Source organism: Lissotriton vulgaris, chromosome 12 (genome assembly GCF_964263255.1).
Source record: "Lissotriton vulgaris chromosome 12, aLisVul1.2, whole genome shotgun sequence".
Classification (NCBI taxonomy): domain Eukaryota; kingdom Metazoa; phylum Chordata; class Amphibia; order Caudata; family Salamandridae; genus Lissotriton; species Lissotriton vulgaris.
In genome coordinates, this window is record NC_141700.1 from 760,053,903 (window position 1) to 760,076,095 (window position 22,193).

At 46.5% G+C, this 22,193-nt stretch overlaps 1 protein-coding gene across 1 annotated transcript in view; it reads right to left on the bottom strand.

Moving 5' to 3' along the window:
* DNAH2 (dynein axonemal heavy chain 2) overlaps positions 1 to 22,193 on the bottom strand; it is a 2,538,822-nt gene that overhangs the window by 2,296,961 nt on the left and 219,668 nt on the right. The window contains exon 7 of the mRNA XM_086946066.1: positions 21,567 to 21,805. Coding sequence (XP_086802192.1) covers positions 21,567 to 21,805 — 239 coding nt within the window. The remainder of the gene's footprint in view (positions 1 to 21,566; positions 21,806 to 22,193) is intronic.

The following is a 22,193-nucleotide window of genomic DNA, read 5'->3' on the forward strand; positions in this document are numbered from 1 at the left end:
AGCTGCTCAGATGTTGTGATATCCTGCCGCCCACTGGAGATCCCAGAAGCGGAGGAACAGTTGGCAGAGTCGGGAGGCCGCTATTGACGCTTGCCAGCGTCCTTGCCCTGACGCCCCTGTCGTCCACGAGCGTTCTGGCGAGAGAAAGACTGGGATTGCGACTGCCGCTGATAGTATTGATTGCCGTACTGTGGCCTGTAAGACTGCGACTGCTGTGAATATCGCTGTTGCTGATAACCTCCTCTAGGTGAAGAGAAACCTCTTCCTCGTGCTCCACGGAAGGGTGTTTTCCTATATTGCAGGTTCCCCAGAGCCCTTGCTGTCTCCGTGTCCTTCTTTATACCCTGTAGGGTCTCGTCGACATGCTTCCCAAACAACATGTCCCCATCGAAGGGCAAATCCAAAATCCTATTCTGGACCTCTGGCCGGAAGTATGTAGCTCTCAGCCATCCTTGTCGCCGAAGAACCGCTGCACTGCCTAGGGCACGGAAAGAGGTGGTGGCGATGTCCATCGCGCAATCAATCATCTCTGAAGAGGAACGTTGTCCCTCTTCCAGAAGTTTCTGTGCTTCCGCCTTCTGGTCATCCGCTAGCAGATTCACATAGTGTGCCACATCACTCCACATCTGGCGGTCGTACCTTGCTAGGATCGCCAAGGCATTCGCCGCTCTGACCAGCAAGCTAGCCATTGACGAAAAACGCTTCCCAGCGTTGTCCAACCTTCTACCCTCCTTATCCGGCGGAGTCGTGAGGGTGGCCGAAGGATTTCGCGATTTCTTCTGTGCCGCCTGCGATATGACCGAGTCAGGTCTAGGTTGTCCAATCAAACAGGCGGGACTGTCATCCGGAGCTTTGTACTTCTTCTCCAAGCGCGGAAGAGTTGGAATGACCGTCGCTGGGGTCTGCATCACTTTCTTCCCTTCCTCCCATATGTGCTCCACAATGGGAATCGAGCGCACGGCCTTACGGTATGCCTCCTTGAAATCGTATAAAAAACAATCCGTAGATGTTGTAGGCATCGCTAACTTAAAACGCGCTGTGGCTCTTTCCATCAGGCTGAAGAAACCTCCTACATCAGCCGGAGGCGAGTCAACCGGGTCTGGCACTGGTGAAGCCGGATCCGGAGCTATATACTGGTTCCATTCACTGTCCTGGTCATGATCTTGGTTTTGCCCCGTTTCATCCTCATCCGAGGTATCCACTTGGACTTGCTGAGGATATGCCCTCTCATGTTCTTCCTGTGCAGGCCGTACTGACTCTGCTGCCACCGCCTGCGGTTGAACCTGTGCTTGACCTTCCACAGGTTGCGACCCTTTCTTGCTCCTATACTCCTCCAGCATCGCCCTTAAGTCTGTTAAAAGACTCATAGGCATCGTCACCATACCCTGCTGTGGTTGGGTATCTTGGTATGCAACCTGTCTTTCTGGCCGCTGTGCCTTCTGATAGTAATATTCCTCATCCAAATCCGAATCATGGTATTTCAGATTCAATTGAGATGGACTGTAAGCATCCCCATACATCTCATTTTCCTCTTCTGAGTAGTCATCCTCATCCAACAAAAGGGGTGGAGGTAATGATGGTACTTTCCTAGGAGAAGTCATATCTGGGGTTATCCTCCTCCTTCTGCTGTTTTCTGGCGCTCCTGTCGTCAACGGCGTTGAAAACAAATCCACCGTTTCCTTGTTCTGAATCGTCGTCGACGGGTCCGTCGACGAGAGTCCCTTCACCGTCGACGGCATCGTCGACGGAACCCTCATCGTCGCCGGGTCCACCGTCGACGGCCTCGTCGACGGCACCGTCGACGGGTTCATCGTCGACAAGTTCATCGTCGACGGGCTCGTCGACGGAGCTGTCGTCGTCGACGGGCTCGTCGTCCTCGTCGACGGGATCGTCGTCATCGAGATTGCCACCGTCGACGGAATAGTCATCGTCGACGGGATGGTCTTAGTCGACGTGGTGGTAACCGTCGACGTGGTCATCGTCGACGACGCCGTCGTCGATCCGGTCTTCGTCGACGGAATCGACATCGAGGTCCTCGTCGACGCTCTCGTCGTCGTCCTCGTCGTCGCTGGGTGGCTCGTCGACGACTGAGGAGACAAAATCACCTCAGATGTTTTAGAGTCCGTTTTGACCCCTGTAGAGGCCTCTACAGTCGGTTTCTTGACGGACTTGGCTACTTTAACCTGGTGGGAAGGCCCAGCCGAGCTCTCATCCAGTTTAGCCTTTTGCACCTGCATTGCCTGCCTTTCCCTCTCCTTTACACTCACGTGAGGAGATTCGATAGGCCCTGGCTTGCCAGACCTATCAGAGGTCACACGCACAGCCTTTAAGGGGGGTTCAGTTGAAGTGTCCACAGACGATCCGCCCCTCTTCAATGAAGTTTTCGAAGATGTTGATCTGGCATCTTCCTCATCACCAGAAATTACTTCATCCTTCCTTTCCAACTTCCTGAGCCACAGAAGCAGCCGTCCTTCACGATCACGGAGGGTTTTAACAGACATTCTCCTGCATATACTACACTTATCAACCTTATGGTCCGGGTATAGACAGTAAATACAGTCTTGATGTTGATCCTCTGTATAAAGTCGTTTTTTGCCACAAGTGGCACAAGACCTGAAAAGGCTCTTCTTTTCCTTATCAGCCATGACAAAGCTGAAAGAAATCCTCAAAGAAAAACTGTTTAAACAGTACCTCAAGTTGAAGTTAGAGCAGAGCTCTAAGGAGACTCCCTGTCACCAACGAAGCGGTAGAAAATCTGAGGCTCTGAGCTTTCTCAGGAAGGTTCTACAGGGTGAGGCTGATCTGATTGGTTGCTAAGGGGACTTTGGGTCCTTTTACATAATGACAGCAATAGGCTGCAAAAGATAATGAGGCCTAGGCCTAATTTTTTTTTACCTTTTTACACCTATTAGGGTGTATTTACCTAGGTATATATATATATATATTTTATTACCGAGGCTCCCATTCCGACGACGGGGAAAGATACAAGCAATGGGAATCTATGAAAGTTCCAATACTGGAGTAACTAAAGTCTTCTATAGGGGCAAGACTAGAGGATATCATTAATGTGGCACATTGGTCTACGTACTCCATGTTCAAACGATTTTACTTTAAGCAGGTTTTGGATATGGTCCTCTTGGTGGTGGACAAGCTTTGAACGAGCATAATCCTCACCTTTGCTCCCGACACAGAATGAACATTTTCCTGGCATTTGTAAAGGAAAGTTTCAATTCTATTAGGAACATGGAGGCGAGGATTATTCCCAGCCAAGGTTTCTGAGAACACCCTCAATCAATCAGGGGGTTTATAGAGTGCGCTACTCACCAGTGAGGGTCTGAAGGTGCTGGGGAGGAGGGCGGTTCCGCTCCGGCTCAGTCGAAGATCAAGGTCTTGAGGTCCTTCTTGAAGGCATTCAGGCTCGGGGAGCATCTGAAGCTGACTGGGTATTGGCTGCGATGTAGGAGAAGGTCCTTCCTCCTGCTCTGCGGATACGGGGGGGGTCTCTGCTAGGGCAAGGTCGGCAGATCGTAGGTTTCTTTTGAGTGCGTGGAAGCAGACTCTCTCGTTGAGGTATTTGGGTCCAATGTTGTGGAGGGATTTGTAGGTGTTGGTGAGAAGCTTGAAGGTTATTCTCTTCTCAACGGGAAGCCAGTGTAGGTCTCTCAGGTGTTTGTGTCGAGGGGTCCTGAGGAAGAGTCTGGCTGCGGCATTCTGGATGGTCATGGTGAGGGAGTAGTAGAGGATGATGCAGAGGTTCTGAGCGTGGTCTGTTGGGTGGGAGGGCTCCCGAGGGCAGAGGGCCACCATGTGTCATCCCAGGCAGAGGTCGAGGGACCCAGGATGAAGACCTCTGTTTTCTCTGTGTTGAGCTTCAGGCAGCTGTCCTTCATCTAGGCTGCAACGTCCTTCATTTCTTCCTGGAAGCTGAGCCTGGTGTCTTCAGGATCCTTTGTGAGGGAGAGGATGAGCTGGGTGTCATCTGCGTAAGATACTATGTTGATCCCATGCTGTCTGACGATGGTGGCAAGGGGGGCCATGTAGATGTTGAAGGGCGTGGGGCTGAGCGATGATCCCTGTGGTACTCTGCAGTTGATCTCTGTAGGTTCGGAGATGAAAGGGGGAGTCTGATCCTCTGGGTTCTGCCGGAGAGAAAGGATCGGATCCAGTTGAGGGCGGTACCTTGTAACCCGGCGTCGTGCAGTCTGGCTGAAGGGGGTGCGGCGTAAGACAATGTCAAAAGTCGCAGAGAGGTCTAGTAGAATGAGGGCTGCGGTGTGTCCCTGGTCGAGAAGCATGCAGATGTCGTCAGTGGCGGCGAGGAGGGAGGACTCAGTACTGTGGTTGCCTGATCTTACATACTTTCATAGAACAAAATTATCAGAATCAATGCCATTTCTATGGACTTCTTAGGGATAAGTATTTGTTTCGGCATGTTTCCACTGTTTAGAAGGGCATTATATTCTATGGAGTGCATTTGTTGGTTTTGAGAAAAACAGGTTATGTAATGTATTGTAGTCTGGCATCTTCATCTGCAGAAGACGATTGGTTGTTTAATTTGGATTCATGGTTTCTACTTTGTATTCTGTCAGGTTCTAATAACACTAAAGGAGAATAAGTAAACAGTATGGACAAGCTTCTGTCGCATTAAAAAAATTGGAAGTTGATCAGAGGAAGTTATAGCTAGGAGGCACAGCTTTCCTTAGCCGTATGCCCAACCATAATAGAATCCACAGCCCCTGAGGGCTGGAATTATAACTAGAAGGGGCAGTTGCCCGTAGCTGTATAGCCATCCATAAAGGTCTCTACACCCTCTGCGGGCTGGAGATATAGCTAGGAGGTGCAGCTGTCCTTAGCCATATTTACCCATTCATAATGGGCTCTACAGCCTCTGAGGGCTGGAGTTATAGCTAGGAGGTGCAGCTGTCCTTAGCCATATAGCCATCCATAAAAGGCTCTGAAGCTTCTGAGGGCTGGAGTTACAGCTAGGAGCTAAAGCTATTCCTATCCATACGAGCGACCATAAAAGACTAAGTGGGTTGAAGTAATAGCTAGGAGTTACAGCTATTAAAGCAGCAATCATTCAGGTAAGGTGCTCAAAGCCTGGCCTAAACATAAGCTGAAAAGAAAAGTCAAGATGCTGGAGGCTGGTAGGCCAGCAGTGAATGCAAACAGATCCCTGGAAATCTGATATCTGCAGGTGGTCAAAATGTTTACCAGTTTGATCAACTAAAGATTTTCATCTGAAAGAGAGATTGCAGTTATTATTATTCTTGCAGCTCGAAATGTAACTTTGCTTTTTTGAATATGATTCTGATAGAAGAAGGGGATTGGTGTTAAAAATAAAATGTTGTCTAGTGCATTACAGTTTTTATGGAGAATTGTTTTAATAAGAGGCAGCAGGTGTCTTGCTGTTTATTTTGTATTCTGCTGAACACTTTCCAAAAAGGTGTCCAATCAAAAAAATAAAACAAATGAAATTCTGATTAGCTTACACTCCGTACCCAGCAATAGCAGATAAATTATTATTTAAAGTAGGCAATATTATCCTTAGTTTGTATAAAGCAGCACGTGGACTATATATAGTTAATTTCCACTCAGAATACGTCAGATGAAGGGCCTCTAAAGTGGTTGGTTTGATAGCTAAACAATGTAAGGGTACCACCACCGGCAGGGCCAATAGAATTGTGTTTGAGTAGGTTTTCTTGAATGTCTGCATTGCCTTGTGATCAGAGCATTAGAGGGAAAGCATCCAATAACATTGTCTCTAACCAGGGAACTGACACAGAATTCCAACAAGATTCTGGCAATGGAAACCTGGATGCTATATTTTACACATCTTGTATTTTCTGCTGCAGCAAATAAATCAACATGCTGAAAATCCTATGGCATGAAAAGGGTGACATCTTGCTTAGAACAAACTCAGTTATTTCCAGAGCACTCTAATTTGATTTTATGCCGTACTCTTAGAAGCTGTACTGCAGTTAGGGAGAACTCTTATTTCCAAATTCAGTGTCAGAAAGATTGAACTCCTCTGGAAAGGAAAAATTATCTCATCCTCACTGCTTATGGGTGTAATGCTTTTTGGTGATGTTGTTCAGCTGGATCAACACAGACATGTTATGTTATATTATCTGAAATTTGTAGAGCGCGTGGCTACTCCAAAGAGTGTCCCGGTGCTAGGAAAAGACCACCATAACAACTAACAGATACCCCGAATCACAGTGCAAGAAAATTAGGGATGGGAAGAATTTGCGTAATCGTGTTATGCAAATCTCCACGAAACAGTAACAAAATCTCTGCGAACACGCAGAAATTCCACTAATACGCGAATTACTTGTTCGCAATTCTTTTTTACTGTTTGAAATCGAAGGTTTGCGTGCTTAGGGGGAAATATCTCGCGAACACGCATTTTGAGAACGCAAACAAGCAAAAAGTTTTGCTAAGTCGCGGATCGTAACATTTTGGGCAATTTTGCGTTCTCCGTGGAACGCGAAATTACCCAAATTCCACAAATTCCGCGAGCGGAACAGAATTTACCGCCCAGACCTAAAGAAAATCCTATTGCTGGAAAAGCCACGTCTTCAGATTCCGCCTAAAAGTCAGAAGGTCCGGGATATGTCGCTGCAAGGGACATGCTTTGCATTATGGGAAGAATCAAGTTTGCAGCCCAGAGGACTGTTCTGAGTTTCAAAATGCTGTTTTGTTTGTATGGATACAATTGGAAACAATTGTTTGATGGATACAATGAGCAGTACACTGTATTCGTTTCTTGGCAGTCTCCCTTGCCCTGAAGGGATGTGTTTAACAGAGTAGGTATTTCAGCCTATGCTCCTTGAACTCATCCTCTTCATAACTTTATTTTGGCGCACCACCAGATTTAGAGTACTAAGTGATGAGCATCCTGCTGTGCCAATTTCTGGTCACTTAGTGCAACTAATCAGTCTCATATAAAGTCTGGAGTTCAGAATTAAAAAAATGCAGAAGTCCATAGAGCTTGACATCACCCACACTTCCTGAAGTCAAAGATTGTCCCTGAAGGACAACATTTTTTCTCTGAAGTAGAGAAGAACAATAGTTACTTATATAATACGTTCTTCTCCAGTATTGGTATCTTTCATAGATTCACATGCCTGAATCATTCCCCATCGTCGGAGTGGGAGTCCCACGGTACACAAAAAAGCAATATTATGCACATAATAACTGTTGGACCTGGGATCTCCAAGTCACATAGGGTAGCTTGGCACTAAGTAGGAAGGCCTATCTCAGAGGTACATGTGTTAAGTTTGTGCCATACCCTTCAGTAACATAACATCCATCCACTCCAAAATAAAGACACTACACCAGATTAGAAAAATACGGGTCCTTTTATAAAACAATATTTCTTTGTTCCTTTACTCCAACAGACTACTTGGTCACAATACACATCAAGCATTCCCCTTCAGTTTCTTTTCATAATTTGAGTTCCCAACAGTACCCTGCATGCAGCAATTCAATAATTCCCCATAAGATAAAAAGGAAACTCAGCAACAACTGCACTGTGTGATTTTTACATAAGCAGCCTCAATATCACATCTTAAAGGAATAAACCAAAGGCATATTACACTTTACAAACTCCTCGTCTCTTTGACTCGTGAATCTTAAGTACTCAACCTTCAGTTACACAGTGCTTACTCTTTGATATAAAGATCTAGGCAGTCCTAGAGATTGAATTAGAAACAAGCAGGTTATTTGCTTACTGTGAGGACCAGTCTAATTTCCTTATCAACTCCGATTGTCTTCACCAGATACTTGATAAGACCACCAGTCACAGGTCAACTTACATAACCTCTCTGTACCACGCTGTTTGAATGTGGCAGGTTCAGAATGTCAGGGGGGGGTTTATGGGCAATTTACCGGATACTCCAGCCACCTCGTCCCCTATTCTTCCTCCCCTCACTCACACGAAGACAGTCTCATGGGTTTCCCCCAGTTCCGACGACTGTTAGCCTCTGATAGTTCTTGGTTTCACCTTCCGCCGCAAACCTGAGTGAGACAGTTTTCCCTCGCCTCGCACTGCGTGCTAGCAGCGAGGCCTTTCTCCCCCCCTCAGGCGCTGCAGCCGTGCGCTTCACAGAACAGTCTTACCGGGTGCTTGGATGACTCGCCCCGGTCAGGATACACAGCCTCTCTCTCTTCTCCCCACGTTTCTGAGGCTTCGCGGTGTCTTCCGACGAGGCGCTGTTGGCTCCGCGCAGCTAACCGGACCGGAACCACACCGCAACTCTTTCCGCGTTGCTGTCGGTACTGCGTCCCGCCCACACCTCAGACGACAGAGAGGGAGGGAGCGAACACAGTCCGGCCTTCTTTGCTCCCCGCCCCTTCTTCCGGGTTAACGCTTTCCTGCCTCCCTGGCCTTCGCGTAGTCTCCTCAAAGGCACGATTGCCCAGCTGATCCCAAGCAGTCCTTCCTGTGGAATCTCTCTAACGGGCTTGAGGAAGGAGGGACAGTAGCCCCGTGACAGGGAAATCGGCCATGCTAACCTCAGTGAGGTAAGATAATTTTCTCAGACTGAGGGGCGCTTAGGCTTACTCGACCCCACACACCTTGAGGAAACAGATCAAGCTAGGTCCCGAAAGGGTAGGGAAACAGTACCAGTCTTGTTTAGTAAATGCGGGTTCTCCTGGTCAGATTCTCAGGCTGATCGTCCGCAGCTCACCCTAAACAGCCCAGCCTGGTTTTCCCTCTGGAGCGCAGTTCAATATTTAGAGCTTGGTATGATCCAGTGTTGCTAGGGCTTAGTCAACAGGTAGGGGGACCCACTAACACAGTAGGGCAGCCGGCCCGAGGGACGATCTAACCCTTTACAGTGCGCCTTCCTCCCTACACTACTGCTTTACTCCTCACCAGGTTCAACCCAAACTCCTCCGGAAACTCTAAAATGGCAGTCTACCCACGGGCCCTTATATAGGCAGGCCACAGGCTACTAGAACTGACCAGAAGGTTCTAGATCATTCCTATACTTCCTATGGGCCCTTTGCCTGGAATTACAGTTATGGCAGTTAATGGCGACCATTTTGTGGGTCTAGTAAATCTAGTCAGGAAGGCGCCTAGGGCTTAAAAGAAAACTATGAGGGTAAAGAGCACCTAACCCCTAGGTCAACATCTCAAAAATCCAGTGGACACAAGAATTAAGGGTATTTGAGGGGCAAAGAGGGGACAAAATAAATAATTAATAATGAGGGACTACCCAAAGGGCAGACAGGTCTAACAATAACCATAACATAGGTAACATAGAAGCAGGAATCAAAGTAGCCAGAAACTACAAGGAAAAAAAACTTCCATATCTATGACTTGTCCAAGTCATTATATACAGTCCAAACTGCAGCCAATCAGGCAACAGCACCCTCCAGAATGTTCTCCTCAGAGGCTCAGACTCTCAGATTTTCTCGCACAAGAGTGAACCAAAGTGAAAAGACCATAAACAATCCTCTGAGTGGAGGTGGGTGGGTTGCATGTGAATCTATGAAAGATACCAATACTGGCGAACCACAGATTACAGGTAAGTAAATATTGTTCTTCTCCAGTATTGGAGTATCTTTCATAGATTCACATGCCTGAATCAGAGTAGAAAGCAGTAGATCCATAATAATGCTCGTAAGACGCTACTTGTAACATAATCATATGTAAAAACGTCATTTTGCAATAACATACATAGAAATGCTATAATATGCATATATACATCTGTATATATAGGGCAATGCGTATATAAATAATAAGCATGGCTAATATGCGTCTGAGAAACAGTAAAGAGGAGGAGGGAAGAACAGAGGCTCACCTTATTTAAAAAGATTACGGAGAATCGCTTGTCCCACAGAGGTATCTGCATTACTGACAGATTCCAAACAATAGTGCTTGGTAAAAGTGTGCCTGCTGGACCATGTTGCAGCTCTGCAGATTTGATGGAGAGGCACACCAGCAAAAAGAGCAGTAGAGGAGGAGATTGCTCTTGTAGAATGTGCTCTCGGAGTTGTCTGTAATGGTCTTCCTGCTTGCTGATGGCAGAAACAAATTGCATCAGAAATCCAACGAGCTATGCTTTGTTTTGATATTGGGTGTCCCTGACGTATTTTTCCATCGGCCACAAATAGCTGGTCAGATTTATGGATCGTAGAAGTTTGTTGTAAATAGAATTTGAGACATCTCTTGATGTCAAGGGTATGCAAAGTCCTTTCCGCAGGTGATTGAGGATTAGGAAAGAAAGTCTTTAAAATGATTGGTTTTTTTAGATGGAATTCTGACGGTACTTTAGGCATAAAACTGGGATTAGTGCGTAGCACCACCGAGTTTGAGGTGAATTGAAGGAAAGGCGGATTAATAGTGAAGGCTTGAATGTCACTGACCCTCCTAGCTGATGTTAAAGCTAATAGTAGAGACACCTTCCACGCCAAACTTCAAATCACCTCTATGAATAGGTTCAAAGGGAAGTCGCATTAGTTGTGCAAGCACCACGTTAAGATGCCAGGATGGAGGTGGGCGCCGGATAGGAGGAAACATCCGAAACAATCCTTTGAAGAACTGTTGAATGAACCTAGCCGATCAAAGAGAGTTGGAACCATCTTGTCAAAATATTGAAATAGCTGCTAAAAATACCTTTAGAGTAGAATGGGAAAGGTCTGATCTTGCCAGGTGCAAAAAGAATGGTAGAATTTGCTCCGGTTTTGCATGGATTGGATGAATATTGGCAGTTTGACACCACATGCAAAATCTCTTCCATTTAAGCCTGTACGTCTTAATAGTGGAAGGCACTCGAGCATTGGCTAAGACTTCCTTACAATCCACAGGAATGTTTAAAAGAGAATTCAAGGTGTTCAGGAGCCAGGCCGCTAACCTCAGAGATGCAGGGTCCAGGTGGAAAATCTGTCCATTCTGGATGGACAGAAGGTTTGGTATTGGTCGAAACTGAATGGGATCGCATTCTGAGAGAAGGAGGAGTTCAGTAAACCAGAACTGGCGCGGCCACCTGGGAGCAATAAGAATTAGGCGACAAGGCTGAGAGAAGTTGGCCTGGCATATGATGTCCACTATTCTAGTGGGCACCTTGCACCAGTCCAAACGACCCTTATTGATGGTAGGTTGTAAAGTCAACCTTATAGAAAGCTATCCTAGTGGTAGCTGTGGAGAGCAGCCTTCAGGCTAAGACTTAGAGGGGAGTTAAGCAAGTTGTTTTACCAGTTATAATCTCTTGAATGATCACATGAAAGCACACCACACAAGGTATATATCAAATATATATGCATTTAATCTAAACACAACCCCTCTGGACTCGTTATGAGGTCAGAGGTAAAAGTACAATACAAGGAACTTAATTAGCATACGATAAGTTGCACAGTATACGTTATGCCCTGGGGGCCTCACAAACCATATACTAAAATAGTGGTATAAGAACCACGTGGGGGTTAGAAAGCAGGCCTAGGGGCTGCAGAACCGCTGGGGCAACCAGGAACTACCCAAGGTAGGGACACAGGAGGCCCATGGGGGACATGTACAGTGTCTAAAAACAGACGCTGATCACCATTGACTTTTATGGAGAACGAACAAGTTACAATTTTAAAGAATAAGGGTACTTAGAGGTGAACTACGATGGAACCCTTTTAGACTAGGACACTTTGAGAATCAAGTCCCACGGGAGCACCGGAGTACTCGTGTTACCTCACCCAGGGAAGCCGGGTGCATAGGTGTCTTTTGGTGACGGGTTTCGTTGTCGATTCCAATGGAGAGCTGCGAAGAAATGCTGCAGGTGACCAGAGGAAAAGTGTTGTGGTGGATCGGAGATGTGAAGAACCTGAAAGCAGAGTGTGGGTGACTAGCCAGTAACCAGGATGGAGACAGGAAGATGCCAGCCGATGTCGGGTTTTTTCAGGTAAAAGAGGTGAAGCTTGAATCTTCAGCCACGAGGACCAGGAGGCGTTGACTATGACCAGGAGCTGGATTCGAGCTATCCCCGGAAGGATGTCGAGTGCTGCAGCGTCGGAATCCGGATTGGACCCAACAAGCCTTGGCTTGCCCTCAACCCACGCAAGATGACAAGATTGGCTTTGGTTCAGACCAGCAAGGTCTGGGGGACTCCTCCTTCGGAGGGGAGTCAGAGCACGTCTGGAGCAACCAGGAAAGCTCAAGAAACAAAGGATTGGCCTTCATGGGGGCTCACTAGCCAACAGACTAGGAACCGCGAAGGAGCCTCGAGCGGAAATGCACAAAGCTGGCCCACGGAACATTCGTAGAGTGTAGGCCTCTAAACTTCGGTGCAAAAGGTTCTCGGGGCAGGGGCTTCAAATACCCCAATGCACAACTTCGGGATACCTCGGGAAGTAGGTGTATTTGCAAAAATGCAGGATGTCCAGGAGTTCCGGTCCCACGTCTCTCGTGTCAGCTACTGGTCTCAGCTTTGCTGGATCTCAGGTCAGCTTCAGAGATGTCTGGAAGTCCGTGTCCTGTGTCGCAGATTTTTCGGGATCTGGCGGGAGCCTCGAAAATGCAGACCGGCAAAGATGCTTTTGGTGCCTGTTTGGACAGGGTGGTCACTCCGTGACCACAAGGGAGATTTCTTCAGTCTTCCAGTCGATATGGAATGTCAAAGGTCCAAGATATATGTTGCAGAGTTTCGTCCAGGGTAATCTAAAGTCCTAGGGACTGGGGTCCTATTCTTATAGTAAGTTTAGGGGTTGGACTAACTCTAGGGTCCCACCTATGGGAGGACCTGGGGAGGGGGTGGTTACACCCCTTCCCCTTTGTCCAGTTTCGCGCCAGAGATGGGGCATAGTGCCCCAGCAATCGTTTTGAACTGGGAAATGCATGGAGCACCTTGTGTGCCCCTGGCATTGCCTGAAAAGCATTCACTGAATGCAACCCATCCTGCCCCAATACACTAAAGCCTGCCTGGGGAGGTGCTAGCACCTCCCTGGACAGGAAACCTATTGTCCAGGCCTCCCCTGCTGGAGTTTCGTCCAGCAGCAGGAGGGCAGACTCGTGTCTGTGGCAGTAGCATCCATTTTGTGATGCTGGGCTCTGTGTAACTTTAACTGGGTATACCAGTGTGTACATGTCTTTTCCCTCTAGAAGGGTGGAATGTTACCCCCGCCTCCAGAACTGGCAGGGGGGGTAGTATTCCAAAGTGTTTGACACCAAACACGACATGTTTTGATAAAGCCAAACCAAAGTTAGCATTAACTGCGAGGAACAGCTATAAGGAGATGGTTCCGAAAGCTGCAGAGGGGCTCAGCTCATGCTAGGGCACCCTCTCACACAAAACCAAGCCCTCTGCCTTCAGGATTGTCAAGGCCTGCCATAGGAGTGACTTATAGGTTACTATGTGTCTATATGTAAAGGTAGATATAGGTATACTATATCTACGTAAGGGGTGCTTACATCACCTTACCTAGGATGAAAGTGCAGACCTGTGGTGCCATTTTTGAAGGCTAACCAGGGGTGGCATAATACGTGCTGCAGCCCCTGGTAGGCCTCTGAGGTACCTATGCCCTGGGTACCTAAAGTACCATATACAGGAACTCACAAAGGTGACCCAGTAGCCAATGTGTTATGTACCTAAAGTACATAGAATCCATTTTATAGAGAAAGCCGATAGACTGGGCCCTGAATAGCAGGATCCCAGTCCAACTAAGTCGAAAATCAGCAAAACACCAGGCAAAAAGTGGGGGTAACCATATAGTCAGATTCCACCTTCCTACATAGGCTCTCTCTTCATTTTCCGGAGAACCCTGGGAACCAATGGTATCGGAGAAAAGGCGTAAGCATATATTTGAGACCAATTCATCGAAAACTCATTCCCGCAGGACCCCTTGTGGGGAAGCCAACTTGCAAAGAATGGGCATTTGCGGTTCTGATTGGTCGCAAACAGATCTAGATCGGGACGACCCCACTCCTGAAAAATGTGATCCAGCGTTGGTTGATGTAGCTCCCAGTCGTGATTGGATACTGTTGATCTGCTGAGGGAATCCGCCAGAACATTTGAAACTCCTGGAACATGGATCGCAGACAAGCTGATCCTGTGTTGTATTGCCCAGTCCCAGATTTGTTGGGCTTGTTGAGAGAGCAGGGCAGACCTTGTTCCTCCTTATTTGTTCAAGTAGTGCATACTTGTTGTGTTGTCTGTCCAAATTAGTACTGAAGCTCCCAGAATGATGGTGCAAAAGGATTTTGGGGCCAGGAAGATGGTTAGTAATTCTAGAAGGATGATATGCCAAGTCTGCAGCTGGACGTTCCACTTACAGCTGACCGTCAGACCTTGAAAGTGTGCTCCCCACCCCTCGTGGGATGCATCTGTGGTGATGGTAAAACTTGGAGCTTCCACTAAGAATGCGCACCCTTTTTCCACGTTCCTTTTGCGAGTCCACCAGAGTAAGGCTTCTCGCATCCGGGGAGTGATGCGAATGAGATCGTTGAATGACCCCGAAACCTGCAACCATTGGTCGTTGAACTCTTCTTGTAGGGGCCTCATTCTGAGACGGCAGTTGGGTACTAAAGGGAAGCAGGAAAAAATCATCCCCAAAAAAGACTTTAACTGCCGGACTGAAACGCACCTTTTTGATCGCAATAGGTGGGCAAGTTTGCAAATCTTTTGTTGTCTTTCATTTGAGACAAATGCATGTGTCAGTTGTGTGTCTAACGTGGCTCCTAAGAACGTCTTTCTTTGCGATGGAACAAGATGAGTCTTGTCAAGATTGATAGAGAAACCCAGAGATTGGAAGAGGGACAAACATCTCTGAATGTGGGCGCTTGCGACTGTGAAAGAGTTCGCCTTTATAAAGGCAAATTTGGATCCCTTCCAGACGAAGGTGTGCGGCCACCAGTGCTAGAACCTTGGTAGACACGGGGTGCTGAACGTAGTCCGAAAGGAAGGACTTTGAACTTGAAGTCTCTGTCAGCCACTCTGAACCGCAAGAAATTTCTGTGTCTGGATAGAATTGGCACATGGAAATATGCATCCTGGAGGTCGAGGGTGGCCATGTGATCCCCTGCAGAAAGGAGTTGAAGGATTTCTTGAAGCGTTAACATCCGGAAGGATAACTTCTTTAAGTATTTGTTGAGGGAGTGAAGATCGAGAATGGGACGCCATTCTCCCGAGTTTTTCATTATCAGGAAAAATCTTTAATAAAATCACGTTCCTCTTTGAAATTGAGGGACCATTTTGATTGCTTCCTTTCGTAACATCAAATTTATTTGGGAAAAAAGCTCCTTGAGATGAGCTGGAGGTGGGCCTTTGGGAGGAGAGTTTGGAGGAATCTTTATGAACTCTAGAACATGGCCTCAGGCCACAATGTCCAGCACCCACTTGTCTGATGTTATAGCGGACCACTTTGAGTAAAATTGGGAGATTCTTCCTTCAACTTTTAAAGGGGTAGACGGTAGAAGAGGTGGCACATGGCGGTTTTCACAGTTTTTTAGATGAATCCCGTCCGCGGTAGGAGGACTTCCTTTCATTCTGTGAATAGGAGGTATTTCGTTGTCCGTAAGACTGTTGTCGTTGAGGCTGGTATCGTTGGTTACTTTGAAAGGACTGGTATGACCTTTGTTGGTTATAGCCTCCTAGATTAGAAAAGGATTCACCACCCTTAGTGCCCCGAAAGGGCGGCTTCCGAAATTGAAGAGTACCGAGAGATCTTGCGGTCTCGGTATCTTTTTTAATGGTCTGAAGGGCCTCTTCCACATGTTGGCCAAATAGTGATTCCCCATCAAACGGCATATCAATAATCTTTGCCTGAACCTCATGGTGAAAAGATGTCGATTTTAGCCAGTCTTGTCTTCGCAGTACTGCGGCACCCACTAGTTGCCTAAATCCTGTAGATGCAACATCCACTTCTGAATCTATGATCTCAGCAGAGATACGCTCTCCTTCTTGTAGGATTTTTAAAGTTTCGGCTTTTGATAGTTCTGGCAACATGTCGATGTAGGGAGAGATGTCCGACCACATCTGTCTGTCGTACCGACCTAATATGGCCAGTGAATTAGCAGTACGGACGGTCGTCGCTGCCATGGTGGAAACCTTTCTTCCAATATGTGGAGTGGTGTGGCTCACTGGTTAGAGGCGGCAGACCCGGAAGCAGAGGATGGCCCGGGACCAGGGTTCAATTCCCGACGCGGCAGGGTCGTGGACCAGGTTCAGCGGACTCGATAATTCTCGCCTCGGTGCCTACTCTAACCAGGGATCACACTCGGCAACTCTGGGCATTAGCTTGCCTCATCTCCACAACGGCCCCCCACATACGCCGGGGATGCCTGGTTTTACATTGGAGATACCCATTAGGGACCATCTCACAGGGAAAGCCAGGACGGGTTCCCCAGCGGTCTATAGCGCAGAGATACTCCTTCGGGAGTCGATTCTAGAGCGTTAGAAACCCACAATTAATTAATTAATTAATTAATAGCGTCCAATCATCTGCAATCCCGATCCGGAGGAGCTGTGACCGGAGAGGAGGGGTTTCTAGCTCCTCGTGGTGCCACTTGGACAATAACAGAGTCAGCTTTTGGTTGACTTATGAGGCATGCAGGTGAGTTATCTGATGCCTTATATTTTTTGTCGACACAAGGCAGGACCGCAGGAGGAATAGAATAGAATAGAAGCAGGAGCTTTCATGACCTTCAATCCTTCTTTCCAAATGAAGCCAATAATAGGGATAGTCCGTATCTGCTTCCTTGGCTGATCTTTAAAGTCGTATAGGAGGCACTCGTCCTTCTTTGTTTCCATACGCCGAAGGAACCTTTGTATTGCTCTTTCCATAGGGTGATGAAAGTCTCCGATATCAACTAGAGGAGAATCGATAGGAGCTGGTGTTGAAGGAGACGAGTTTGTAACTGATAATCGTCCCACTCCGTAAGAAGTGATCTGTCGTCCAATTCTCCTTCCTCCCTATCATCGTCCGAGGTGTCAGCATCATGGAAATTATGAGAAGGTACTGGAGAAGGTGGTATCGGTGATCTCAACGCAGAAAAGGAAGCTTGAGGCACAGGTGTCGGTGGAATGGACTCAGCCGATTCAGATGGAGGAAAACTGCGATACTAATCGTCTAACATGTATTGCAGATTGTTTAGCAGAGTTAAAGACATCTGTGCCATAGGTATCGCATCTGGAGCTGGAGCTACAGTCTCTGGTGAAGGATTTTCATCCTGATCGTCCTCATGATTTTTAATAAGCAATTCTGAAGAGCTTCTGGCAGTGCGAAATCGGTCATCCTCTTCGGACTCCTCATCATCCTCCCCATAACCTAGTAATTGTTCAGGTAACTCCAGAGGTATCTTCGTAGGGGAAATATGCAGTGGAGAGAGGGCCTCCAATGAAGAACCACGTCGGTGCAGTAAGGCAGATGCTGTTGTTAATGGTGGCAATTGCACAGGCGTCATAGACGGTGCAGAGGAGGCCGTGGTCGTAGATGCTGACCGAACCTGCAACTCTGTGCAACATGATAATTGCAGCGTCGATGAGGGGGCCGTCGACGGAGTCGTCGTCGATTGAGGTGGTGTCAATGAAGTGACCGTCGACGAGGCAGTCTTCGACGACGAGGCAGTCTTCAACGACGAGGCAGTCTTCGACGACGAGGCAGTCTTCATCGCCGACCTAGTCTTGGACGACGAGGTGGCTGTCGACGAGGCGGCTGTCGACGAGGCAATCGTCAACGAGATCCTTCTAACCTTCGTTGTCAACGGTAGATAAAATGTTCTTTGTTGATGAGATTGGCTTCACGGAAACGGAGACCAGCGTCGACGGAGATGAAGCCAACGACATGATCATCTGTGGTCTTGGCGACGAGAAGGTGACAGTCGACGTTGAAGTAGCGTTGACCGTGATTTTCGTTGACGAAGTAGTCTTCGTCGATGACAGGATTTTTCTCTGAGACGTAGTAGGCAGAGGCTTACTCTTAGAAGGTGGAGGAGCCTTTGAAGTGGAAGGCAATTCAGAACCTTTAGAGGGTGGCTGTTTTCTCAACACCTTAGCCCCAGGAGAAGACAGATCCTCCTCAGCAATCCTCTTCCTGGAGGACATAGTTGAGCCAGAGGCAAAACTTCCCACATCAGATAAGGGGTTGTCTTGATCTTTAATTTTCTGTAGCCACAAAAGTAGACACCCTTCTCTGTCTCTGTGAGTTTGCTGAGGGAAGGTCCTAAATATTTTGCAGTCTCCCACCTGGTGATCAGGCTACAGGCAATAAATACACTTCTTGTGGGGATCCTCAGAAAACAGCCAGAGCTTCCCACAAGACTCACAAGGTCTAAAGAGAGATTCTTAGAAGAAGACATCCTAAAATTAAGAAATTCCCTAAAGAATTAGAAGAGTACTGAGCAGAGTTCAGGGAGACTCCCCTCACACGATGTGTCGTAGAAAATCGGAGATTATTTTTACAAAATGGGGTAACCCTGTGTCCCTCAGAACCTGGGTATATGTGATTGACAAAAAAGTGGTTCTGTCGGGTAATGTACAATCTCTTAGGGTTAGGCTAAAGATAGCTCTAAAACACAAACAAGCAAAACTCTCTGATATCCAAAGTTTTTATATATATTAAAAACAAAGACCAATGAAACAGTAAAATGGAATTACTTCATTCCACTACATTACTGACAAACATAAGTGCAGTGACTCTGGTGATTTCAGTGACAATTGTGAAACATGTGGTGACACTTATATACAAGGACGTTAAATCAATACACTTTGCAACAAAGGGAAGGGAGAGGGTAGGACGATATGTTATTTTATCCTTTAGTGGCCAGTTTCATCAAAGTAAAAGTTCCAAGGAAAGCAAGGAATTATTGTCCATATTCCTGGAATTATCTTGGCCAAAAGGAAGAGCGTCGACGTTTCGACCCAGGTTGCGCCCCAGTTGGTGGTCGCGGCGGGTCTTTATCAAGACAAAGGGGGGATGGGGAATGATCAAATGTTAATGCATTCCAGAGGGTAGCCCGTTGGTCAACCCTCAATATGCAAGAAACTGCGTTGATGCCTCCGCGAAAGGGGAACAGCGATCCGAGTGTGAACGCCTGAACCGAGCTCTCTGAATGAAAGCGCTCGTAGTAAGGGGCTCGTCTCAGCGCCTAAGAGATTGTAGAAAATCGGAGAGCCTGAGCCTCTGAGGAGAACATTCTGGAGGGTGCTGTCGCCTGATTGGCTGCAGTTTGGACCGTATATAATGACTTGGACAAGTCATAGCTGTGTACGTTTTTTTCCTAGTAGTTTCTGGTTACTTTACTTCCTGGTTCTATGTTACGTATGTTATGGTTATTATGTGCATATTTATTGCTTTTTTATGTACTGTGGGACTCCCACTCAGACGACGGGGAATGATTCAGGCATGTGAATCTATGAAAGATACCCCAATACTGGAGAATCTCCAATCTCAATAATGTATTTTTAGCTGTCTCATTCTAATGTGACTTTTCAAGTCTGTGGAAATCCTTATCCCTGTCCAGCAACAACCTACGACAATGCAGAAGATATGCTGCAATTCAAGGCCTCATACTGCTTGTTGATAGGTGCCTGTCCTGATCAGCTACTCGTCCAAGTAAGAGGAGATGAAGCTCCCCTGAGTAACGACAAAAAAAGCCAACACTGCCTGGTATGTAACTGAAGAAGGATTTGATGATATAGCTCAGGCAAACTGTTATAAAGGGGAGGACCATTTGGAACCTCATTGCGAAATATAGAATTTGGCATTTCATAAAATTATAAAAGAGCCAATCTCCCTTTTGGAAATATGGTATTGTTTGCTACAGTCTCAGGCAGTATTCTCCTTCTCGAAAAGCATGTTAATGGATCTCAGATTCAGCAAAGGTCATTATTTTTTTCTTGAACATAGTTTCTGCCTGTACCTTGAAAATACTCTTTTTTTGTTGGCAATATGGAACTCCTTCTATTGCCTCTTGGTTCCATCTGAAATAGCATTTGTGCAATAGTAAAGGTAGTTGTGAGTGAATGTAACTATTGCACTGGCAGTATTGCTTGAAAGATTTCTATCCTCTGTGGATCATTTCAGCACCCAATTATCTGTGGAGGTTTTCATCCAAGTCCCTAGAAGAATGTGGGCTGCTAAATGGTTCTTCAGAGAGGAACCAACCACTGCTGTTGAAAAAAACCTTTCTAAACATTGCTGATGGAGTAGCACCACAGGGTATTTGACATCATTGCAACTAATGAAAAGGCAAACATTCTCTTTGAGCGCTCTGCTCCTAAGAGTTTCCTAAATGTGTCAACGGGGGTCAGCTTTCTTTCAAGACCCACTGATTAAATTGTTTGGCTTATTTGTAATCTCTTTGTCAACCTGTGCTTCCAATAGAGCATTACCTGAGAAATGTAGGTCTGGACTCTTAAGCGACACCAACAAATTCTGTGGGTGATAGCCCTAAGTGCAGGAGCTGCTAAAATGGCAATTAAATACAATGTGACTGATTCTCAGAAGTTCCATAGATGCTGGAAATCCATGCACATAAATTTCCACCACCAATTTGCATAGCTTTCAGACTTTGAGAATTCATAATGGGGCTCTGGATTAATCACATGTACTCACATTCCTCTCTTTGCAGAAGTGGGGATTGTCAACTGTGCAGACCTTTCATTAGCGTATGTATTGCAAGAAAGTGCATTTGCAGATTTTTAAAATAGTTTTATTTTTTCTCCACACAATAAATATTTGTTTCTGTGTAGAAACCACTTCTCCATAACTCCTTCGGAGTATGGTGGCGTCTCTTCACTCTCCCACTAGGTGAAGGCCCCTACTCCTGCCTTTCACAGAGGTAGATGATGTGTGAAACAACCTACATGGTTGTTGTGAATATCCACAAATATACAGGTTGCTATCTATGCCTTTTGATTGTGTTGATCTCATGTATGTGAGGAAAAGGGTACTTAATTCTAGAGGATGCCTTGGAAAGATGTAAAGATCCTTCCACTATGAAGAATAAGCAGCTTTCCTGCTAAGAGACTGGATCAGGATACAAGATATCCATTGTGGATTGAAGTCTGAGAAGAACCATTCGCTCTTCTAACAAGGGGATGGGTTACCTAGACAGTGCACCCTGCAACTAAAACAGCTAAAGATTCCGAAGAAAAAGAGAGGCAAAGTGAGGGAGCGGGAGGGAGAGGGGGAAAAGGAGAGAAACAAGAGTCTGGGACTGTGCTGTTGGGTAGTTTTTGGAAACCATACCAAGAGAAGAATAAGGCAGAGCGGAAATATATTTGGATTTTGTAATTCCCCTGACTTCCCCACATAGTGCACAAAAACAGATCCTTCTTGTTACACACCCCTTTTTGAGCCTGAAATCCTCTTGGTAAAAGTCGTTTGGTTTCACACAACAGTGGAGATGGTACTCCTCAGTTTTCACACTCCAGAGTGAATGGCCCTTCAGTGCACTTCAGATGGCTTTCTGAAATATGCACCTTTCCCCATTTAACATTTGAAGTTTCTGATGCCCTCTGACCCAACTCCAGACTTTGGCTACTCAGTAAAAGCAAGGTGTATATACTTTACCAAAATACCAAGTGCGTAGTATTCGAAGGCAAGTAAAGGGCATGGTTGGAAGGTCTCACCTGAATCTGCTTGGACAGCTTCTGAAATGGGGTGATGTATGAGGATTTGGCGAGTTGAAGAATAGCCTCAATATGCTTCACTCCAGGCTTGTCCAGCTGTTGGCTGATCCCAGACAGATCGCTGACACGGTCAGCCCAGAACTCAATCTCCTCCAGTGGTCCGGAATTCTCTCCGGTTTCCAGAGCCTCCTGCGCACTCAGCACCTCTTTAATCTGACGCGTCCAATGAACCATGCATGCTGCCAAAGGGAGGATCATAGAGTGAGTGGTTTTTGCAGCTGTCCCCTTCATCAAAGTTGCTCACTAGGATCACATCAGTCCCTTTTCCACAATGCATCCTATATTTCTTTGAAAGTGTTCACACACCAACCAGTTTGGCGAACCAGACCGCCTTTCCCATAGACTCTTGCCAAAGTTAAACATGTTTCACTCATTTTATACCACATTACACAATGTACAATATCGGGAATCACATCTACAATATATTGTTCAACGCATTATCATACACTGACACAGGAGGAGCAAGTCAGAACATACGATAAAACATCATGACCAAAACTCTGATAACATATCATGACCATAATAAGAACCTGCCCGCTCATGTCTTCAACGTCAGATGCATTAATC